General features: G+C 28.2%; 4 protein-coding genes across 5 annotated transcripts; all 4 read left to right on the top strand.

The window, feature by feature from the left end:
* The first annotated feature begins 1,629 nt into the window (after nt 1-1,629).
* On the top strand, nt 1,630-8,976 carry LOC126857959 (carbonic anhydrase 2-like). 2 transcript variants are annotated; one of them, XM_050607904.1, is made up of 6 exons: nt 1,630-1,736; nt 5,465-5,512; nt 7,351-7,506; nt 7,952-8,175; nt 8,280-8,513; nt 8,677-8,976. In XM_050607904.1, exons 1-6 carry the CDS (start codon nt 1,688-1,690, stop codon nt 8,869-8,871), a joined length of 906 nt encoding a protein of 301 aa, XP_050463861.1. In that variant the 5' UTR covers nt 1,630-1,687; the 3' UTR covers nt 8,872-8,976. The 2 variants fall into 2 exon arrangements, with proteins under 2 accessions (XP_050463861.1, XP_050463862.1); XM_050607905.1 differs by lacking the exon at nt 1,630-1,736 and adding an exon at nt 3,167-3,314.
* Nucleotides 8,977-9,173: 197 nt separating this feature from the next.
* Nucleotides 9,174-12,493, top strand: LOC126857944 (uncharacterized). Its single transcript, XM_050607876.1, has 5 exons — nt 9,174-10,937; nt 11,264-11,363; nt 11,712-11,819; nt 11,921-12,076; nt 12,157-12,493. Exons 1-5 carry the CDS (start codon nt 10,153-10,155, stop codon nt 12,208-12,210), a joined length of 1,203 nt encoding a protein of 400 aa, XP_050463833.1. The 5' UTR covers nt 9,174-10,152; the 3' UTR covers nt 12,211-12,493.
* A 1,231-nt stretch (nt 12,494-13,724) lies between these two features.
* Nucleotides 13,725-16,328, top strand: LOC126857945 (odorant receptor 22c-like). The gene is made up of 5 exons (XM_050607877.1): nt 13,725-14,612; nt 14,935-15,034; nt 15,528-15,635; nt 15,959-16,114; nt 16,216-16,328. The coding sequence occupies exons 1-5, from the start codon at nt 13,837-13,839 to the stop codon at nt 16,264-16,266; spliced, it is 1,191 nt and encodes a 396-aa protein (XP_050463834.1). The 5' UTR covers nt 13,725-13,836; the 3' UTR covers nt 16,267-16,328.
* A 1,222-nt stretch (nt 16,329-17,550) lies between these two features.
* LOC126857946 (uncharacterized) lies at nt 17,551-19,955 on the top strand. The gene is made up of 7 exons (XM_050607878.1): nt 17,551-17,611; nt 17,686-18,565; nt 18,763-18,865; nt 18,989-19,096; nt 19,315-19,470; nt 19,603-19,664; nt 19,919-19,955. Exons 2-6 carry the CDS (start codon nt 17,799-17,801, stop codon nt 19,651-19,653), a joined length of 1,185 nt encoding a protein of 394 aa, XP_050463835.1. The 5' UTR covers nt 17,551-17,611; nt 17,686-17,798; the 3' UTR covers nt 19,654-19,664; nt 19,919-19,955.
* The last annotated feature ends 784 nt before the right edge of the window (nt 19,956-20,739 follow it).

The following is a 20,739-nucleotide window of genomic DNA, read 5'->3' on the forward strand; positions in this document are numbered from 1 at the left end:
TCCCCTCGTGCCGCTTTTCTATTTCTGGTCGCAACGCCCTGCCGCTCGTTTCTCGTTTCTTCTTCGAGCTTTTGCTGCCTTTTTTTCTCTTCCTTTGTCGAGTCGTGTACCTATGTTGCTACGCGGATCGTTTCACTCTTGTGCATAACTTGCACGGGATTAGAATTGTCCCAGTTTGAGAGCGTTTTATTAATATGCAAAGATAATCCGTAGATTAAATTTTCTTACTGCAACGTAAATTGTTTAAGTTATTATAAGATTTAAAATAAATTTAATCTCTAAATTTTCAATAAGCTATAAATATAATTTGAATATAAAAGAGAGAGAGAGAGAGAGAGAAAGAACTATCCTTATTAATATATTGTATATACATTCTTATTAATATAATTAATATAATAAATTAAAAAATAATAGATTCTTTGAAAATCAGTTCTCTTAAAATTTTAAGATAAAACAAAACTTAATTTTTATTTTTTTAAGAAGTTTTATAGGTGGTAGATATGCTTTTCTTTCTTTCTCTCTTAAAATTTGATAAAAAATGTTAATTATAAAATATTAAAATATTTATAAATTATTTATTAAAATATTTGAAATTTATAAATATTTATATTATTCATAATAAATTTAATTTTTTAATTTAGGCGTGACAATTTATTTTAATATCTTCTAAAGTATAACTTTTTTTTTATAGCAATGTATTTAGAGAAAAAAATAGTTTCACTATTAAGCAATTTTATTCAAATTGATATAGTATTGAGTTTACTATTTTTATCAACACTTCCGCAAACGATCTCTATTAAATTTGCCGAAAGCGAGCGTGAGTAAATTTGAAATAGTTACATATAACTGCTGTCAAATAATATTTAATAAAACACACACAAAAGCAAATGATGATTAAAATGATTTCTTTTATCCTAAAAGAAAACATATCACGAAGAATTATTACACAGATGTGTGTCATTATTAGATATACGTGATATTATAAAACGTGAGATAAATGGTTTATGAAGAAGTTTCTTCTTATCGTGTTATTGTTTTTATTATGCCAATCATATAAAATATATGCAAAAGGATGGTTGTGAAACAATATTAAGTGTAAAAGCAACTTTAACGGCGCGATGAGTGCCATTCTTATCAGCATTCCAAATAGCATCACGGGATATATTAGAACTTGAAGGGGAGATGGAGAGGATCGTGTGATATAATAAATTGCATCATCGTAAAAAGGGGGAAATTCTTCCCTTTGTTAAATTATTTACTCGTTGCAAACTATGCACGAAAATATGCATACATAAATTTAATATTACTTCTCGCGCATATTGAAATGCTTACTTTAACTTGAATAGGTACTCACGTCAACTCTTACGCAATTTTACTGGAAAATTTAAAGTTTACGTCGTTGTCAAAATTCCATTCATTTGTATTCTAAAATAAACAAGTTATATTTTATGGAGATACGCTGCGTATTTTGGCATCCTGTCGAGCTTGTGTGCAATTGATCAATCGATTCGACACACGCAGTTCTCAAATCGATTGATCGAGAATACAATTTCGCGATAGTTATAAGTCTACCAGGGCGGTTGGCTACGTCAACTTCTCGACGAGGAATTTGCCAGGTAGATCAGTCGAACAACGATCGTCGTCCAAGCTGCTTCTCGGTAAAATAGCGAGCACATCACGTATAAAAATGGGTTTAGTTCACTTGCTAATGGTCACACTAACATTGCTTTGCACAGGTAAAACATTTGATGATTTTTCAATAGTATTCCGCGTTCTTTTGTTCTGAATTATTATTAGATTTTGGAAGGATACCAAAAAATCGATTTTATCTCTGAGTGTATAAATTAATATGTGTGCAAGTTAAAGTAAGCATTTCAATATGCGCGAGAAATAATATTAAATTTATATTAAACATGGAAAAAAGAAGAGTATGAAAGAATAAATTTAAGAAATCGATTTATTTCTGCGAAAAAAAGAGACAGAAATTAATAATATATAAAAATATATATATTAAACAATTTATTTAAAAATCAGAGACAGCATTTTGTGTACATGTATGTGTTAAAAAAAGTATCTATTAAAAATAAAAAAAAAAAAATAATTAAGATCGAATCTGATTTAAAAATAAGATTAAACATTATTTGCTGAATTTATTCCTGATACGATCGTTTTTTTAATATATCTGTTATAAAAAAAAAGTGAAAATTTAATTTAATATACCAATCCATTTTTATTTTTATTTTTTTGTTACAAAATTTATTTTAAGCTTAAAAAGATAATTACATTTTCATAACACAAATTTGCTTAAAAGGTTTTCTCAAAATATTTTTCGAATACCAAAGGTATATACTATATTGCACTCTTTTAATTTGGCTTTGATATAAATTTCTTTTTATTGTAAATTTGATTTGTGAAAACGGCTTGTGCACGAATGACCAATAATTATTTTCATTAACAAAAAAAATGCATGTATAACACTACGATATAGGAACTACGCTGATACTTGTTGATTAAAAGCTTCAATCGGTTGATAAATGCATGAAGCGCGCGTCTAAATTTAAAATCTGGACCATGTTTTGTTCGCGAATTTAATTTTACTCAGATGATCACATCAGTTTGATGGACCAGTACGATGGTTAGATGCATCGGCATGCAGCGATAATATAATGACTTATTCATTTCTTACGAGTAAAATAATAACTAAATTCTCTTTCTTTTAACATCTTGTTATATTTTTATATATGTTATATTTTTAATATAAAAAGTATATATCATATCTCTTATAAAAAAAAAGATAAAATTATAACAAAAAATTGTAGAAGCAATTTTGTTAAAGAAAACAGCTTTGATCTTGGATAACAATAATCAAATAATTGAAATATCTTTTGTTTCATCTCTTTTATTGTTTCAATCTTCTTTAAAAAAATATGTAATTTATTTAAATAAAATGTAGATTGAATAAATTATTTCGCCATCATTTATTAAATTCGCGATAGATCAGTGCAAATAAATGAACGCACTCGATTGGGCAAATCAATTCAATTCTGATATTAAAAAATGTTTATCTAATAGAATATACTGGTAATCAGTTGACCGGTCCGCGTCATATTGTGGCTGCAATGCCCTGCCACATACCGCTGTGCATGCTAAATCTCATACGATAGCTCTCCTCGTGTAATCTCGGGGTTATCTAGTTAGATTTACGTCGCGTTCATCAGTCGTACACTTGTCGTCATCACGTTCGTGTGTCACCCATCGCGATCGTTTCAGGTGGCTCTCCGCGATGCATCTCTTCTGTCTAATCGCCTTTCTAGGTAAGGGCCCTGTCATTCCCGCTGTCATTATTTTTTTTTTCATTTCGTCTATCAATTTATCCAGAAAATATATCAATATGAATAAAAGAATTAATTGAAAAGAAAGATCTTCCAATATCTTTTTTGTGATTAATTTATTAATTTTATTTTAATTATACATGTGTGCAATATTGATGTAGACAGTACATTTAGAATTTAATTTAATTTATCTTCTAATGTTGCGATAAATTTTGCATATATTGCATACAAGTTCATTGCCAGACATTTATAATATAAGTCAGTGCGTTTTTCTCCTTCTTTTATCAGCTCATTCAATTTACTGATGTAGCTGTCTTACGATTATTTATCTTAAATGTTCTTTTATACTTATTATTATGCTGACTGTTTTAAGTGAAATAGTTTTAAGATAATTTCATATCTCTTTTAGTTATGTCACGCAAACATGCGTGTATCTATTTAAAATAACCTTGTTACTGTTTTGCATGTTAGTTCGTGAATTACGCAAAATGCTCGTGTTTTATTTTTCTATTTAGCTCCACTTTAAAATGATAATATATTATATACAATGACATTTATAAATTTTTCTACTAAGAAATTCTAATATCTAAATGATATTTGTATAAAAAAATATTATCACATATGGATAGATTTGAAAAATAATATAAAGAAATATTTCTTACAATTATTAAAAATGGGCTTATCACCAAACACTTAAACTTTTTATTTCCAGACTTGGTAATATCGCTAGGATAAATATTTAAAAATAAGAATATAAAAATAAATATTTTCTAGTTTTATTATAATACATGTGCGTTCGACGAAAAGTCAATATACATATTACCAAGTTAACTAAACAATGCTATCACTTTCCCACGAGTAAAATATTTAAAATCAAAGACGAAATACATATCGCGCGATATATGTCTATCTGATACTGAATTATCTTGAACATCCCTAAAACTACGTACAAAACTCCGATCGGCCGATCTTGCGTGTTATCCCCGCAGCGGAAGTATGCATTATGCTCATTAAAATCTGCGGGTCGTTTGAATGATTCGGCCGTTGTTGAGGCCGGCACGCTAATGCAGAAAGCGCCGGCGTTTATCCACCGATTGTGATCCAATTGACCGGCGCGCGGTTGACTTTGATAGAACGATCACTTTTGCTCGGATTTGCCGCCTTTTTTTTCTCTTTAGCCGCGACGATAGAATACGATGGGGAAGAAGCGCAAATTTGATGTGGCCCGAGCGGTCAATGGGGTCAATTCTGTTTCCTGTCGCGCGCGTTCAATTACTTATCAAGCCCAACGGAACGAACACGCTCGCGATATGATGGCGAGCCGTTTCGCGTGGTGGCAGCGTGAAAACGATTATTTTATTGGCAGTTCGTGCAAACTCGGCAAATTGATTCCACGAGGACGAAGTCAGCGCCGGCTTTAACTCGCGATTATTATAGCACACACGTTCTCCACAAAATCTCATTCAGAATTCTCATTTGCATATACTGCATCTAACACTACAATTGAGCAACCGGATTCAAGTTAATCAAAGTAATTTCAACGAAACGCTACATTGCTCACTACATGAATTTATTTTATCATATGTACTGTGTGTGTGTATAGTTATTTTACATATATATATAAATTAATTTTAACAACTAATTACAGCTATTATTTTTGATACTAATACTCGAAGACTCCTATCAATAATATCTCTAGAAACCTTATTTTAATTTAAATAATATTTATAAATAATGTTATATATATAAACTAAATTAAATTAAATTTTTTTTGTAATAATACACAGGGTTTTATTTAAAAAATCTGAATCAAATACAAAAATAATCGGAGTGGATATTAAAAAATATTAACATGTTAATTTAAAAGAAGTTGTTCTAAAATATAAAAATTATTATTTTTTTAAATGCCTTAAAATTAGCAATTTAACGTAAAAATTACCATCTGTATGTGTGTTGAGACGATTTGTGAAGATTAATTTGCGTCTCATTATTTCACTTGCTCGTGAGACAGTGGAATGAATGTGTAATTGCATTATTTGTGCTAACAAGATTTCTTCCCTGATTAACTATAATCAATCAAAAGATAAATATTGTTAAACAAAAAAAAGTAAACATAGTGTACTTTATTTCAGGTTTACAAGCAGTGACAGCACTTGAATGGGGATATTGGGGCAAATATGGTAATTACGATAATTATGATAAAACTTTTATACTGCATTTTATGCGCATTTCTAATTCACGATTAATATTAAAGACGATTCTTTAATAAACTTAGCATTGAATTAGAATACAACTTTTTCAAAATTTAATCCTATCTAAAACAGAGAGCATCAGTCTCTTAAATAAAGATAATATAAATCATTACTGATATATTGAGCCATTCAAGTTAAAAAAACAATTAGTTGCTTATAATCTTTTTATTTTGCAACACAGAGACGCTTTATCAGAACATTGAATGTATAATGATTTTGTCATTTATGGCGATACATCTTGCAAGGATATATACACACAAAAGAGAATACATAAGCATCAATCTGTTTTGTCAATCGATGCTTATCTATTTTACAATACTCTTTATCGATTGTAAGACGGATCGTCGTGATTTTAATCTCAATACTCGGAATTTCTTTGCAAAAAACACACAAATACGATAACCACATTGTTCTCATTTAGCTTATGCGAAACTCACATGTAAGCTATTAGCGATTTAGTAACCTTGAATGTCAGTTGAAGATATTTAAAGAACAAAATCAGAATTAAATTTTCTTTAACGAAATTGAAGCATCTATGATTAAAGTGAAGCTCTAAAACATCTATATATGTTTTCTAAAAAATCTAAAAATTTTTTTTCTCTATTATGCTAAAAATAATATAATATTTTAAATTACTGTGACATATTCATAATATTTAATATAAATCATCAATATATATATATATATAAACATTTATTATAATGCATGGATTATATGTATATTGAGAGCGCTTATTTGTGGTAACTATAGATGCTTCACTCACTGCGAGTGAACATTGACAATTGCTCATGTGTGTGCAAATTATTGTGTAAATTAGTGCGAAGGTCTAAAATAATTTTAGACTTTTGTAAGACTACAGACTAGTTATCTACTTAATGCAAACGCTTAAAAAACTTTGAATCAATATTCTCGTTTAAAATATATTTGTAATAAATATAAAAAAGCTTTATTTCACATATTGCTGTAATTTATAAAACAACCTCAAAAATCTTTTTTATAGACTCACGTTTTTTTTTTTTTAATACGTTTATCGCTTATTATATTTCCTTAATTTTTATTATAATTTTAATTTTTTTTCTTCTCTCTATTAAAAAATACTTTATTAAAGCCATTATCATTTTCTCGTATAGAATTGTAATTCGATACGATGTAATCATAGCGCATAGGTATAAATGATAATTTTAGAAATGTATAACACATATTATGTATTATGATTAAAATAGCACGTTTGCACGTTCAACTGTAACGCCACATCATTGTTCTATCGCTAAAGTGTGTTTTAAAATAAAATATTAACAATGACGTATCTTTTAAAAACCGAAAAATATTAATAGTTATTATTTGGTTATCGGATTTAAGAGATAAAAAGAACTTGTTATGTAAAATTAAAATTTAAAATATAATTTCTTATTTCTTTAAATAATTATTATTTAAACAAAATATTATTATCGATACTTCTTAATGTATAAAAAATAAATTATATTTTGCTATAATTAAAAATGCTTTTAATTTTGTTTAGTATTTATATGCAATTTATTTTAATATACATATTATCAAAAATGGAAAAATATGTAGAAGCTGTTTTTAAAAAATGACGTAAGAGCTATGTATGTGATGTGAGGTCCAAACTATAATTCTCTTTTAACTCATATATAACAATATCTGTTTTAAATATATCTGTAATGATACTATATAATTGTTAAACATTGTTGCATCATATCATAAAAATTATTATGTGCGTGCGAATTTTTATAAATACTTCACAGGACCAAAAAGCTGGCCCGGAATGTGCAGGACAGGAAAGAAACAATCACCGATTGATATCGTGACGGAAGATGCCATAAGAATTGATCTTGGTGCTCTCAAATTCGATCGATACGATTTCGCGTTTTCTGGTACACTTACTAACAATGGACATACCAGTAAGTAAATTGCAATATATTAAGTTTCAATATTTTTTTTTTAAACGTATATTTTTCAATTATTTTTTCTAACTGTCAGTATCATAATATATTTATTATTTCTTTCATTAATTATGTTTATCCTATATTTTAAAAGTTTCTATGTATATATATTTAACATTATTTCTAGAAATTTTGTGTATAATTGATAATTTATATTTGCATTGTTTAAATAAGGAAAATTTAAAATATTACAGGTATAAAATAATTTTATTTCAGATAAATATATTTCAGAATAATGAAAGCATATTAATATTTCTATCATAATCATTTTTTCACGAAAGAAATCAATTCTTATCATAATAAATGTAATGAAAAAGAATATAATTTATCATTATTTGTGTTTATCAATAATCCAATCATATTATATATTATTTTAACAAGGAAAAGATAATTCTTTTTACAGTACAAGTTAAATTGCATGGTATACCGATCCATGTAAGCGGAGGAAGTTTGCCATCGGTATACACTCTGGAGCAGATGCATTTTCATTGGAGTGCCGAACATACCGTGGACGGTTCTCGTAATCCGTTGGAGTTGCATTTAGTACATTACGACAATCAGTACGCGAATTTTAGCGAAGCCGCGCAGCATGAGAACGGGATTGTCGTTGTCGCGGTTCTGTTTGAAGTAAGGGAATAATATTTGTTGGCTGCTCGTCGTCTTTTTCATATCAATAACTTTTTTAAATATATTACTGACACGACGTTAATGTTCGTAATATTTTATTATAGTTTAACAATTACGACAATCCGGATTTAATGCCGATTCTAGAGTCGACGAAAATGGTATCAAACTGGGTGGGAAAGAACATGGTACCGATAAGAACTAAACTAATACCTCTGATGTTTCTACCAAAGGATCATACGACATATTATCATTATGAGGGATCTTTGACCACGCCGGGATGCCAGGAATCTGTAATGTGGTTTGTCATGACTGAAAAACTCCCGATATCGGAGGCGCAGGTGATTTGAGCATAAAAATGTGCACAAGATATTTCTTTTAATAGACATACAATTTTTTAAGGATTTATCACACACATGAAGTAACTCTTTTTATTTGAGATATCTTGAAATAATATAATAATGTTTTTTTTAATGTCTAATATGTAATCACGTGCACACACAGGTGAATGTGTTCGAACATGTTCAGAGCAATAATGGCACACTGAAGTACAATTACAGACCCATACAGAAGCTCGGGAATAGAAAGGTGTACCATCGTCTGGACGGATATAACAGCGCATCGTCCTTGCATACTTCGAGTATTATTTGCATGATTGTCAATGTTTTTCTAGTCAGTCTTTTAGGCAAGAATTTATAATAGTTCTGAAATACCAAAGCTGAACTTTATGTTACAACGTGTGTAATGAGACATAACAACTGCGTGTGATATATTGTTATATACATTGCTCTAGAAGAAACGAAAGATGTGTATTTATTATAATGATTAAAAGATAAATTGCATCATATAGTATTATACGTGATATACAATATATATTAATTTTTTTTTAATCGTCAGATTTTCTACTTAACATGAAATAGAATTAAATTTTTTTTAAAAAGTAGAAAACAAAACTTAAAAATTTTGTAGTTTGCAAATACATAAGATACATAAAATTTTGTATTTTTTTTGTATAACATTCTTTCAAAACAATTTTAAATTAATTCAACATTAAATTTTTGCGCTTGTTTGTGCAAAAATATTTTTATTTCTAAAATTAAGTATGTGAAGAAATTAAGAGTAATAATTTTAGGAGTAATAATTTTATATAAGAAAATAACTTTTTTATATTTTTAAATAAGAACATATTATTAGAATTATAAAACATTTATAAACTCTAAAATTGTTTATATATAAAAATATCGTTACTAAAGAAATAAGCTTACTGATCGATTCATGATTAATAAACGAAATGCATTTGTTCATTGATTAACGTTGCTCCACAATATTTTGTAAAACTTAATCAGTAAAGCTACATACATACTAATATTTGCACAGATATATTTCGGTTGACACAAATTACGAACGGCAGATTGTCCTGTGGCTTCCTTAGATCCCGGCTTTTGCGATGTTCGATAGAGAGCCATAAGATAATTGCCACCTCACAATATAGGGAAGTAGCACAAGAATTTCACGATTCCATCTATATTCTCAATAAACAGAATAAAAAATGGGGCGCCGTAGTAAATGAAATATCGATCAGTATACATTCTCATGCTCCTTTATAATAAAACATAAAACCCTAACTAAAATCATTATCTACTCGAAGACATCCTGCCTTATCGAGAATACTTAAGTTTCAAAGTATCTATACAATAATTAGAGACTAAAAAAACATGGAGAAAGAAAAATGTTATCATTTATCGCATGACAGGCATTATATATTAATAATAATCAAACAGAAATAAAAGTTCAAGAAGAATGGCAAATTTTTCTAAACTTTAGAATGCTGGACGTAGTTTTAAAATACAAAGAAAAATATTTAACAAAGGAAGAAATATACATGAGGGCAAATGATAAAACAAAGATAATAATCGAAGTCTTAATTCTTTTACGCTACGTTTGTCAAGTTAGTTTCGATTCGTTCATCGCGACTACGACATGAGGGAAATAAATTTTCAAAACGTGAATTTTTTAAACAATCGAGCAAACATGCTCTCAGGGAATCTATTACCGATGACAGTTGATAATTCATTTCCAATGTTCTGGCGTATATATAGAGCCGTCGTCTGGTCAATAGAACTGATTCACGCAATCGGGCTAATCGCGGGATTAATTGTATCTCCAAAAGAGAAAGCTTTGAAAGACGGCATTATCTCCGTCGTTGTCATAACGGAGGCAACTTTCTTGCTCGCGGGTATTTACACGCGGAAAAAGTTAACAACACAAGTGATAGGGAAGATGAACGATCTTCTGCAAACTGCGGATGAGATTATGGTGAACATCGTGAAAACAACACTGAAACCAATAATTATGCCATTCATAATTTATGGGGTGGCCAGCGTGATATCGGTCACTATATGGACCATACATCCGATTGTATTAGTTTTCGAGAAGACTACCTTTTACTACGTGGATTATAATTTGCCAGCAGCTTTCAGCCCCGAACCGTTTTCAGTTGGCGTTCTAATTCCATCGACTATCATTATGACGTTGGGTGGTGTCTATCTGTTCCTGAGAAAATACAGCTTGGATGTGTACATGATGCATCTGGTATTGATGTTAACTGCGCAATATCGATACATAGCAATAAAATTGGCATTATTATTTGACAGTTCGCAACAGGGTAACAGTGACAACTCTCGAAAAAAGCATCATCCTTTGACAGATTCATGGACAAAAAAAGAATTGAGAGCGTTATGTCAGCAACAAAATAATATTTTGTTGTATGTGTTTTTTGCAGTTAGCATAACATAATTATTAAAATAGAAAAAAAATATAATTATTAAATAATAGGAAGATACTCTTAAGGATGCTTTAATTAAAAAGTTGTAATTGAATGATTACACTTTGAAAATATCGGAAAAATTATAAATTATAACATTATTGCAATTTTGTAATATATATTTTATCTATAATTTTTTTATAAATTATTATGTTTGATAAAATAGCAGTTTATCATTTGATATTTATATTCTGCATATAATATTTAGTATATGATACAATATATTTATATGTTCTGTTTATAGATATTTTACGCGTTGTGTTACAGCATATCAATTATGTTAAGGAAACTTCTGTCTGTGAACTTCAGCCTACTATATCTCAATAGTGTTTTCCGCTTTTGCTTTTTAGGTATCCTAATGACCACAGTAAGTAACAGTAGCAAACATTTTTTAATAGAATTTAGAAAGAGAATAGAGACAATAGAAATTTACTGTAAAATTATCTGTTATTTAATAGATAATAATTTTTATAATAAATCCAATTCTTTTTTCAATTGAATTAAAATTAAAGATTGTTTTTCTCTTATAAGTTTGATAAACAAAATAAATATTTTGCATTTATAATTCAATTCTGAGATAAAATAGTTTAAGCAATTTATTTGACTTTGTATATGCGGGGGAAATATTTTCAATTAAAAAAGTGAAAATTGTATCATTTCTTCTTATATTTTTTATTTTCAGTTTTTTAACACAAAATGTGTTATGAATTTTTAGATACCATCTCTAACATTGGCGGAAGGAATTTCGATTTTATCATTCGCAGCTGGTTCAGTAATGCAATTTTATCTGTTATGTTCTTCCGTCCAGACGTTATCAGACGCAGTAAGACTTATTACATAAATGTTGAGAAAAGTAAACCGTAAAATAACATATGATTAATAACTTTCTTTTTTTTCATACATCATTCTTTTATCCAAACATAGAGTGCTGAAATAACGGATAAAGCGTTTGGTGAAAGCTGGTATGAATTTCAACCATCGGTGCAACGTATGTTCATATTATTATTATTGTCTAATAATCTAGAGTGTAAAATTGCGGCGGTTGAGAAGTTCAACTTGTCTCTGCCCTCATTTATGGCGGTAAATTTTAACGTACTACGTTTATTGTTTATATAAAATTTGAAGTTTCTTACATCACATTTTTTATGATAAAATTTTAGATTATGAATCAGTCATATTCGATCGCTCTTTTGTTTTTAAAAGCAAATAAATAAAGCAGAAAACATATGGTGCATTCGTAAATGTAATAGACAGAGGCACTGGAATGAGAGAACAAATCAATGATAAAAAAGTTAAGGAAAATTATTTTGAAAAAAGCTTATAGAGAGATAAATGTATCTATTTTGCATAATTATTCAAGAAATATAAATATAACAAACATAATATTATTTAATTATTAAAAATAGATATTAGAATGATAGATGTTAGAAATTTACTTTTGGTTTTTTTGTTTTCTTTTTATAATCTTTCCTATATCTTTTTCCTATTATTTTTTAAGCTGGAAATGAAAATAATATATTAGCATATAAACCGTTTTACGGCATACAATATTTGTACTATTATTATTTATTTTTTCCAATAAGGAAAATATTAGCACATATATGTAATATATATTATCAAAATATCATTATAATTATCAAGAGAAATATGTAAAAATATATACTGCACATGTGTAATATTTGTTTCTGCCAAAATTAAACGTGAAGAGGAATAATAAAATGCTGAAATTTGATAGCTGTCTATAAAACTTTCTAATGAAAAATCTTATAAAATTCCAGCAAGTACATATTTATGAAGAAGATCTTGAATATATAATAAATTTCATTATTGATGATAGCGTACTATCGTTATATTATGATAAAATTTGCTGCAATATTTCACGATAATAATTCCATCGACAAATTAAAAAAAAAAAAAAACATTATTTATTTTAATCTAAACACATTGAAAGAGGAACATAAAAGTGTACTATCGAAACCATATCGCAGTGATTCAGAAAGTAATCGATAAGCATTTGCTAATTTCACAATTTCCTATTTTACGCTTATTCACAAATCTTTAATCAAAGAAAGAAACTTACTGTGAAGATCAATCACTGTTTAATACAGATGAATTTATTAATTGATCCATAATTAAGCTTGCCACAAAACATGTAAAACATTGTTTGCAATCGATTTTTGCCCAATTTCTGCAAAATAAACTATATATATTTTAATTGACAATGCACGCGTCAGTCAAACGCGTCAAATTATTCTGTGATTTTTCTGAATTCTGGCAATTCTGCAACATTCGACAAAGTACCATAAGATAATTACTACCTCACAATGTAAGGTAGTAGTGCGAGAAATTTAATTATCGTATGTATATTCTTAGTAAACGGTGTACAAAAGATACCACATCCAGTGAATTATCACAGTACATTGCGATATTTAATTATAAACTATGCTTCCTTATAATAAGGCATAGAACAATTTAAAATTATTATCTGTCCGCTCAAAACATACCTTGGAGAATATTTAAATTCTAAAATATCGAACCACTGTGAGATTACAGACCAAGCAATAGAACAATAGAAGACGAATCTCACTGTTCATCGTATGACTGCGTATAATGAATTAATAATAGCGGGCAAAAACAAAAGTTCAAAAAGAATGTTAATTTTCTGACGTAGATATAATTTTCAAATACTGACAGAGATGCCGTTTATGCATTTTCATTCGTGCAGGAAGAAGCGTACGCGACAGTCGAACGTGAGACAGGGATTAATGCAAGTACAAAAACCTTAGTTCTTATACGCTAGGTTTACCGAGGTAGTTTCGATTCCTCGCAAATAATACAGCATGAGAAAAATAAATTTCCAAAATGTGAATACTTTAAACGATCGAGCGAACATACTCTCGGGAAATCTATTCCTGATAACAGCCGATGGTTCGCGGTTTTCAATACTATGGCGCATACATGGCATCGTCGTCTGGTTAATACAGCTGATTTACACGATAGTGTTGCTCGCCGGGATAATCGTGACGCCAAAAGAAAAGGCTCTAAAGGACGGTACTGTTGCCGTTGTCGTTATCATTGAGTCGTGTTTTTTGCTCACGCGTATTTACGTAAACAAAAAATTAATGATGTCACTGATTCAGAAAATAAATGACATCCTAGAAACCGCGGATGAGACCATGGAGGATATTGTGAAGACGACTCTGAAACCAATAATAATGCCGTTTGTAATTTACGGGATAGCTGGCGCGTTATCTATTACCATATGGACCTTACAACCTATTTTATTGGTTTACGAGAAGAATAATTTTTTTTACGTAGATTATAATTTACCAACCGCTATTAGCGCCGAGCCGTTCTCTACCAGTGTCTTGATTTCATCGACTGTTTTCATGACGATTGCCAGTGTATACAGCTTTCTGAAGAAATACAGCGTGGACGTATACATGATGCATTTAGTGTTGATGTTGACCGCACAATATCGATATATGGCAATAAAATTATCATTATTATTTCGAGATTCTCGTGACGAGTCTCGAAAAGGGCATCATCCTATGACAAATCGATGGGCAGAAAAAGAACTGAGAGCGTTATGTCAACATCAAAATACTGTTTTGCAGTGAGTAATAAAAAATATTTTTTGAGACACTTTAATTATGAAATTGTAATTAAATAATTATATTTCTAAAATACTTGTAAAATTATAAATTGCAACATTTCTCAAACCTTATGTGATTACGTGTATATTTGTTCATAATTTTTAATAATATAATAGAATAAGTCTAATATATAGAATATTATTATTATTATAGATTATTATTATTACTTTATTAGTTTATGATGTATATTTTTATATATCTATTATATTCAATATTTTATATCCTTTGTATATACCATTTATATTATTTTATACCCTTTGTATATGCCACGTTGTGTTTCAGCATATCGTTTTTGTTAAAGAAACTTCTGTCTGTGAACTTCAGTCTATTATATCTCAACAGCGTTTTTCGATTTTGCTTTATAGGTATCCTAATGAGCTCGGTGAGTATCGATAGCAAACATTAATAAAACTTAAAGTAAATAAAGAATAGAAAATTGAAAAGTGTACTTTTGTAAAAAAGTACTCTAAATACTTATCGTTAATAGCAATTCTACTATATTACTATTACTAACTTACTTATAACTAATTATGTTTTATACTAGTTTTATATTAGATTTTATTTTTAAATTAATTTTTATTTTAATATGTAACAAAAGGAAATTTTACATTTTTCAATTTTGTTTGATATTGAATTGTAATTGCAAATTTTATTCCTTATTTTATTATGTATTATTTTGAGACAAAAATGTGACAAATATTCCGCTTATGTAATTTAATTCTAAATTAAAGAAATAAGCAATGTACAAAATTTAAATAATTTATTTAGTTCTGCATAAACAGAAAATTTGTTCAACTAGGCATGTGAGAAATTGCAAGTGAAGATTCTATATTTTTTATTTCGTTTTCTAAGAAAATGTACTTATCAATTTTTAGGTGCCATATATGACATTCATGGAGGGAATTTCGGTCTTATCATTTACAATAGGTTCAATAATGCAGTTCTTTTTGTTATGTTCTTCCGTGCAGACATTATCAGACGCGGTAAGATTTGTGTTTTATATTACTAAAATTACGTATTCGTATAAGCAATAAGATATCAAGAATAATAATTTATTAAATATTATATGTCCTAATTGAATGTCTATAGATTTTTTGTTATTATACTATTTTTATTACAGTTTTTGATAAGCAAAAGATATATAAATTAATAATTAATAGTAAACAAAAAATAGCTGTATGTGCGCGCACAATATTTATTTATAAAAATTACTGTAAATGTTGAGAAGATTAATTCAAAATTAATATGTAATTAACAATCTTTTCTTTTTTTTCTTTTTTTTTATATATTATTTTTTGGAATCTAGAGTACCAAAGTGACGGATAAAGCATTTGATGAAGCCTGGTATCAATTTGGACCATCAATAAAACGTACATTTATACTACTGATAATGGCTAACAGTTTAGAGTGCAAAATTGCAGCAATTGAAAAATTCAATCTGTCTCTGCCTTCATTTATGACGGTAAATTTGAACATATATGTTTATTATTTACACGTCACATGAAATTATTAATATTTTAATTTTCTTATGTCACTTAATTGTTTTATTAACAAATATTCTAGATTATGAATCAATCATATTCGATTGCTCTTCTCTTTTTAAAAGCGAATTGAAATAAAAGATACATCGCGCATATTTAAAACTATAAAAAATATGGTAAAGAATGGTTATTGAAGACAAAAAGAAAATTAAGAAACATTATGTAAAGGAAAAGTCTGCACAAATCTGTGTCGTATAATAATTCAGACAATATGGATCTAACAAACATAATGTTCTAAGTTGTTTAGAATTGTCAACAATATATTATTAAAAAAAAATAATTGAACTTTTCTTTTATTAATCTTTTTCCTTTTTACTTTTTTTAAATTGGAAAATAAATTTATACACTTAAAGATAATTTATGATGTTTATAATATATATATAATACTTCTCTTCAGTGAAGAAAATATACGCATATGTGTAATTCAAATATGTGATTATATCAAAATATCTGTGTGTAATATATATATATTGTACATGTCTAACTTTTTTTTGTAAAATTTGACAATAAATAAGGCAGTTTACTTTAGTTGTCAATCTGTAAAATTAATATTCTTTGGAACAATTTGTAAAGTAGTATTTCAGCACGTTAAATTATCGCAAGCCTTTAATTTCTCGACGAAACGTACATCGGATAACATCAAATACTATTAGTTTAAAACCCATGGCTCTGCAACAAACGGTAAGGTCTAATTCTAAGATATCTATTAATGACAAAAAAAAAGGTCTCACTGCGGTTGATTGCAGAACAAAATAATTAAAAATATTTTTTAGTATTATACATACGTATTTTTTTTTAAGTATTATTTAATGATATTGTCACTTTTAAATTCCAGGTGTAACGGGCCAAAGATCAATCTTTATTATGTTCTCAATCAAGAGTACATCAGATACAGCATTAGATATTGCAGCGTCTTCTGAATTTGAGTCTACAACAAAAGATGTAGTGCCATAAGATAATTGTTACTTTATAGAGCAGGAATAATTACAAAGGCGCTTACACTCGCTTTCACATCCTCTTCACATCACATTCATAGAATGAAGAGAATCATGGCATACCTTAAATTTATTGCACATATTATAAAGAAGATAACTTATAATCTTTCATTCCTTTACATTAAAGTCAGGTGGAAGCTTTCTGTCTCTCGATGAAAATTAATTTATCATGCATATCTGAATTATCATTATAGTACAAAAGTCCATAATTTTTATAAATGAGAAACGATATCGCTATGCTTGTTTTATGGTAGTGCATATTTTAGTGGAAGCTATACGAATAAATAAAAATTCAAGAAAAATAAGATATTGTTCAAGATTGAAGATTGCTTGACCAACCTTCGCCATTCTGCACATTGCATATATTCCATACATTCTTCCGACAAAAGATTGTGTGTAATAATGGAAAACGATCAAATGGAGGTAAATACGAATATACAATTAACAAATTTACATATTAAAAGCAATTGTTTTATTTTAACTAAATATTCTTTTAGTTTAATTAAAATCTTAAAATAATATTCATCAGTATATTAAACGCATAACATAAAGAAAAAGATTAAAGACGGTTTTGGCAAATTGTATTTTGCATTTGACACAAAGGAACAGCATGAATTTTCAAAACGTAAATCCTTTAAACGTTCGGTTAAACATGCTCTCAGGCAATTTGTTACCAATGACTAGCAACGATTCCCTGTTCCCTGCAGTGTGGAGAATATATAGCGCTATTATATGGCTGATTGAAGTGATCCAAACCAGTGCAATAATTCCTGGAGTCATGTTCGTACCGAAAGATAAAGCTCTGCAAGACGCAACGGTTGGCATTGTTGTCACCATAGAAGTAATTTTCTTGTTCAGGCGAATGCATGTGCATAGATCGTTCTTGAATCAGCTGATACTCAAGCTAAATGACATTTTATGCGTGGAAGACGAGACCATGAAAATTATAGTGAAATCAACTTTAAAGCCGGTGCAAACTCCCCTCAAGTTTTACTGCATAGCGGGAGCTGGATCCATAATAATATGGTGCTGTCTACCTTTCGCATTGGTTTTGAAGAAGAAACATTTTTTCTATGAGGATTATAGATTGCCGATTGTTCTTTCGAGACAACCATTTTCCACAGAAATTTTCCTATTGGGAAACCTTATCGCATCTGTCGCCAGCGTGTACATGTTTCTAAAGAAAGTCGCTTTGGATGTCTACATGATAAATCTTATTTTACTGATAACAGCGCAGTACCGCTACATTGCGACAAAACTTGCAATATTATTTTGCGAAAACACTTTGCAAAATAAATCTGAAAAAAATACTTTTCCTGTAGATTCGTTAGAAAGAGAAATAAAAGCGTTATGTCGACATCATAATGTTGTTATTCAGTAAGTAATCAGTGAACATTTTCTAATTTATTTTCTTAATGTTGCTGCTTCATATATTCTTAGAATCATTTATTTTCATTTGTTTCGGTCCATATCATTACCGAAGCATAATTGCTTACAAATAGTGTTTGATAGACATAAATATCTATAAATCATTATGTCATCATATGATTTTAAATATATATAATCTTTTTCAGAATGACGTTAATGCTGAAGAAATTATTATCTGTAAACATGAGTTTATTATATTTGATAAATATTTTTCTTTTTTGCTTTCTTGCCATCATGCTCATAAGTGCGGTGAGTATAATACTTAATAACTATTAATTATACTAGAAATGCATTTTAAACAATTAAAAATAAAAATTCAACCTTTATTGAATTATCATTAACATTTTTCAACAATTAATGTGTTAAATGTAGATATTATCAAAGGCTACCCTAGAAGCAATTATGGTCATCATGTACATATCCGGCGGATTAGTACAGCTTTATATTCTATGCTTGTGCGTTCATCAATTATTAGATGCAGTAAGTTTTATTGAAGAAACGTTCATTTTTCTTTTATATCAATTTAATATCTAGAAGTTAATATAAATAAATAAAAAATAATTATATGAAGAAAGGAAAATTATTTTTTATTGCTAAAAACAATTGTGAAAATAGATGATATCGATAATACATATTTTCTATAAAAAATCTTGTGATTATTGTCTCTTTTATGTACTGTTATCTTGTTTTAAATTTAGAGTACAGAATTAACAAATAAAGCATTCCATGGAAAGTGGTACCAGTTTGAACCATCAATGAAATATATATTTATGATGATGATAATGTCTAACAATTTAGAGTGCAAACTTTCGACATTTGAAAAATTTAATTTGTCTCTTCCTTCTTTCATGACGGTAAGATTTATGAATATTATTAGCACATACACTACATCAACGTTAAATAATTTTTATTACTTTTATAATAATTATTAAAATTTTAATTCTACTATCAATGTATTATTATTGCTTTTTTGCATGTTTCTTTAGATTTTAAATCAATCGTACTCGTTTGCTCTTTTATTTTTAAGAATAAAATAAAAATTTATAAGGTACGTTGCTTTATTTATTATAAATATATTATACTATAACTTTTATATTTTTTAAAATTGCTATTAATCGTGTAAAATTATTCTAACTTATATTATATAAATTACAAAGTTTTATTATATGTATAATTTTTATAATTATATTATAATTATTGACGTGTGTATGTATATATTATATAATAGAATAATTATTATATAATTATTTTATTTATGTTGTTAAAAAGCATTTAATATATTTATATTTTGTTTTAGAACAGAAGATAAAAATGTTTAAACAAAAAACTTTATATTATAAAAAATTGTTTCGTCAAAATTCAGATATATTACCAACGATTTTGTTAGAAAGATCTTTGATTATCATACATGCATCCAGTGTGCATCAAATAGTGCAATATAACACTGTATTCTTGTGTAACAGTTATTAAATACGATTAACATTATTATAACATATATATTATTTTTTATTCTCAGATTAGGTGTCAACTTACAAATTTCCCAGAAGTTATTTATCGATTAGAATCGTTTTTTCTTACCCATGGATATGTTGAAGCTGCTTCTAAATACCCAACATTGTTATACATTCGACAAATTCAATGACAAATAAATTCATAGATTTAATTCACAACGAATTATTTCTCTCGCTGTTCTCAACTGCTAAAGTACGCGTTCAAATGGCATTCCATATTGCAGCCTTTCGCAGTTCTGTAATTTTGTGATTCCCGTAGAGTGGACAAAATACTATAAGATAATCATCGCTTCATAAAGCATGTAGTCTGTAGTTACGGGAAAACCGATAGTTCATCATTGTGAATATAATAATTAATTTTTTTGTCCCTTCATTTCTTCACATCGAAGCATTTATTTGTCAACTTTCATATTTTCACATGAAAGAAGGCTTTATTCTTGTTAATCTCTCTACATATTTTATTGTGTAATATTCATGTACACGATAATAACAGAATAAACGTGGACGATTATAATAAAGAGAGCGGAATGTCATCGTTTATCTTTGGTACTTTTGCCAGTGCAATAATATCAATATCAAATAGGAATTCGAAAGGAAAGTTACGCATATTCT

The sequence above is a fragment of the Cataglyphis hispanica genome, chromosome 23 (assembly GCF_021464435.1).
Source record: "Cataglyphis hispanica isolate Lineage 1 chromosome 23, ULB_Chis1_1.0, whole genome shotgun sequence".
NCBI classification, from domain to species: Eukaryota; Metazoa; Arthropoda; class Insecta; order Hymenoptera; family Formicidae; genus Cataglyphis; species Cataglyphis hispanica.

What these genes read in the sequence shown, in the direction of transcription:
- LOC126857959 (XM_050607904.1), top strand. Translation starts at nt 1,688, where the DNA reads ATGGGTTTAGTTCACTTGCTAATGGTCACACTAACATTGCTTTGCACA. An exon ending in ACTAACATTGCTTTGCACAG is followed by an intron (nt 1,737 to 5,464) that starts GTAAAACATTTG and finishes ACTTTATTTCAG; the next exon opens with GTTTACAAGCAGTGACAGCA. An exon ending in TTGTCGCGGTTCTGTTTGAA is followed by an intron (nt 8,176 to 8,279) that starts GTAAGGGAATAA and finishes ATTTTATTATAG; the next exon opens with TTTAACAATTACGACAATCC.
- LOC126857946 (XM_050607878.1), top strand. Translation starts at nt 17,799, where the DNA reads ATGAATTTTCAAAACGTAAATCCTTTAAACGTTCGGTTAAACATGCTC. An exon ending in CCATCATGCTCATAAGTGCG is followed by an intron (nt 18,866 to 18,988) that starts GTGAGTATAATA and finishes TGTTAAATGTAG; the next exon opens with ATATTATCAAAGGCTACCCT. An exon ending in TTCATCAATTATTAGATGCA is followed by an intron (nt 19,097 to 19,314) that starts GTAAGTTTTATT and finishes TTTTAAATTTAG; the next exon opens with AGTACAGAATTAACAAATAA.
- LOC126857944 (XM_050607876.1), top strand. Translation starts at nt 10,153, where the DNA reads ATGAGGGAAATAAATTTTCAAAACGTGAATTTTTTAAACAATCGAGCA. An exon ending in TAGGTATCCTAATGACCACA is followed by an intron (nt 11,364 to 11,711) that starts GTAAGTAACAGT and finishes ATGAATTTTTAG; the next exon opens with ATACCATCTCTAACATTGGC. An exon ending in TCCAGACGTTATCAGACGCA is followed by an intron (nt 11,820 to 11,920) that starts GTAAGACTTATT and finishes ATCCAAACATAG; the next exon opens with AGTGCTGAAATAACGGATAA.
- LOC126857945 (XM_050607877.1), top strand. Translation starts at nt 13,837, where the DNA reads ATGAGAAAAATAAATTTCCAAAATGTGAATACTTTAAACGATCGAGCG. An exon ending in CATCAAAATACTGTTTTGCA is followed by an intron (nt 14,613 to 14,934) that starts GTGAGTAATAAA and finishes GTTGTGTTTCAG; the next exon opens with CATATCGTTTTTGTTAAAGA. An exon ending in CTCTGCCTTCATTTATGACG is followed by an intron (nt 16,115 to 16,215) that starts GTAAATTTGAAC and finishes CAAATATTCTAG; the next exon opens with ATTATGAATCAATCATATTC.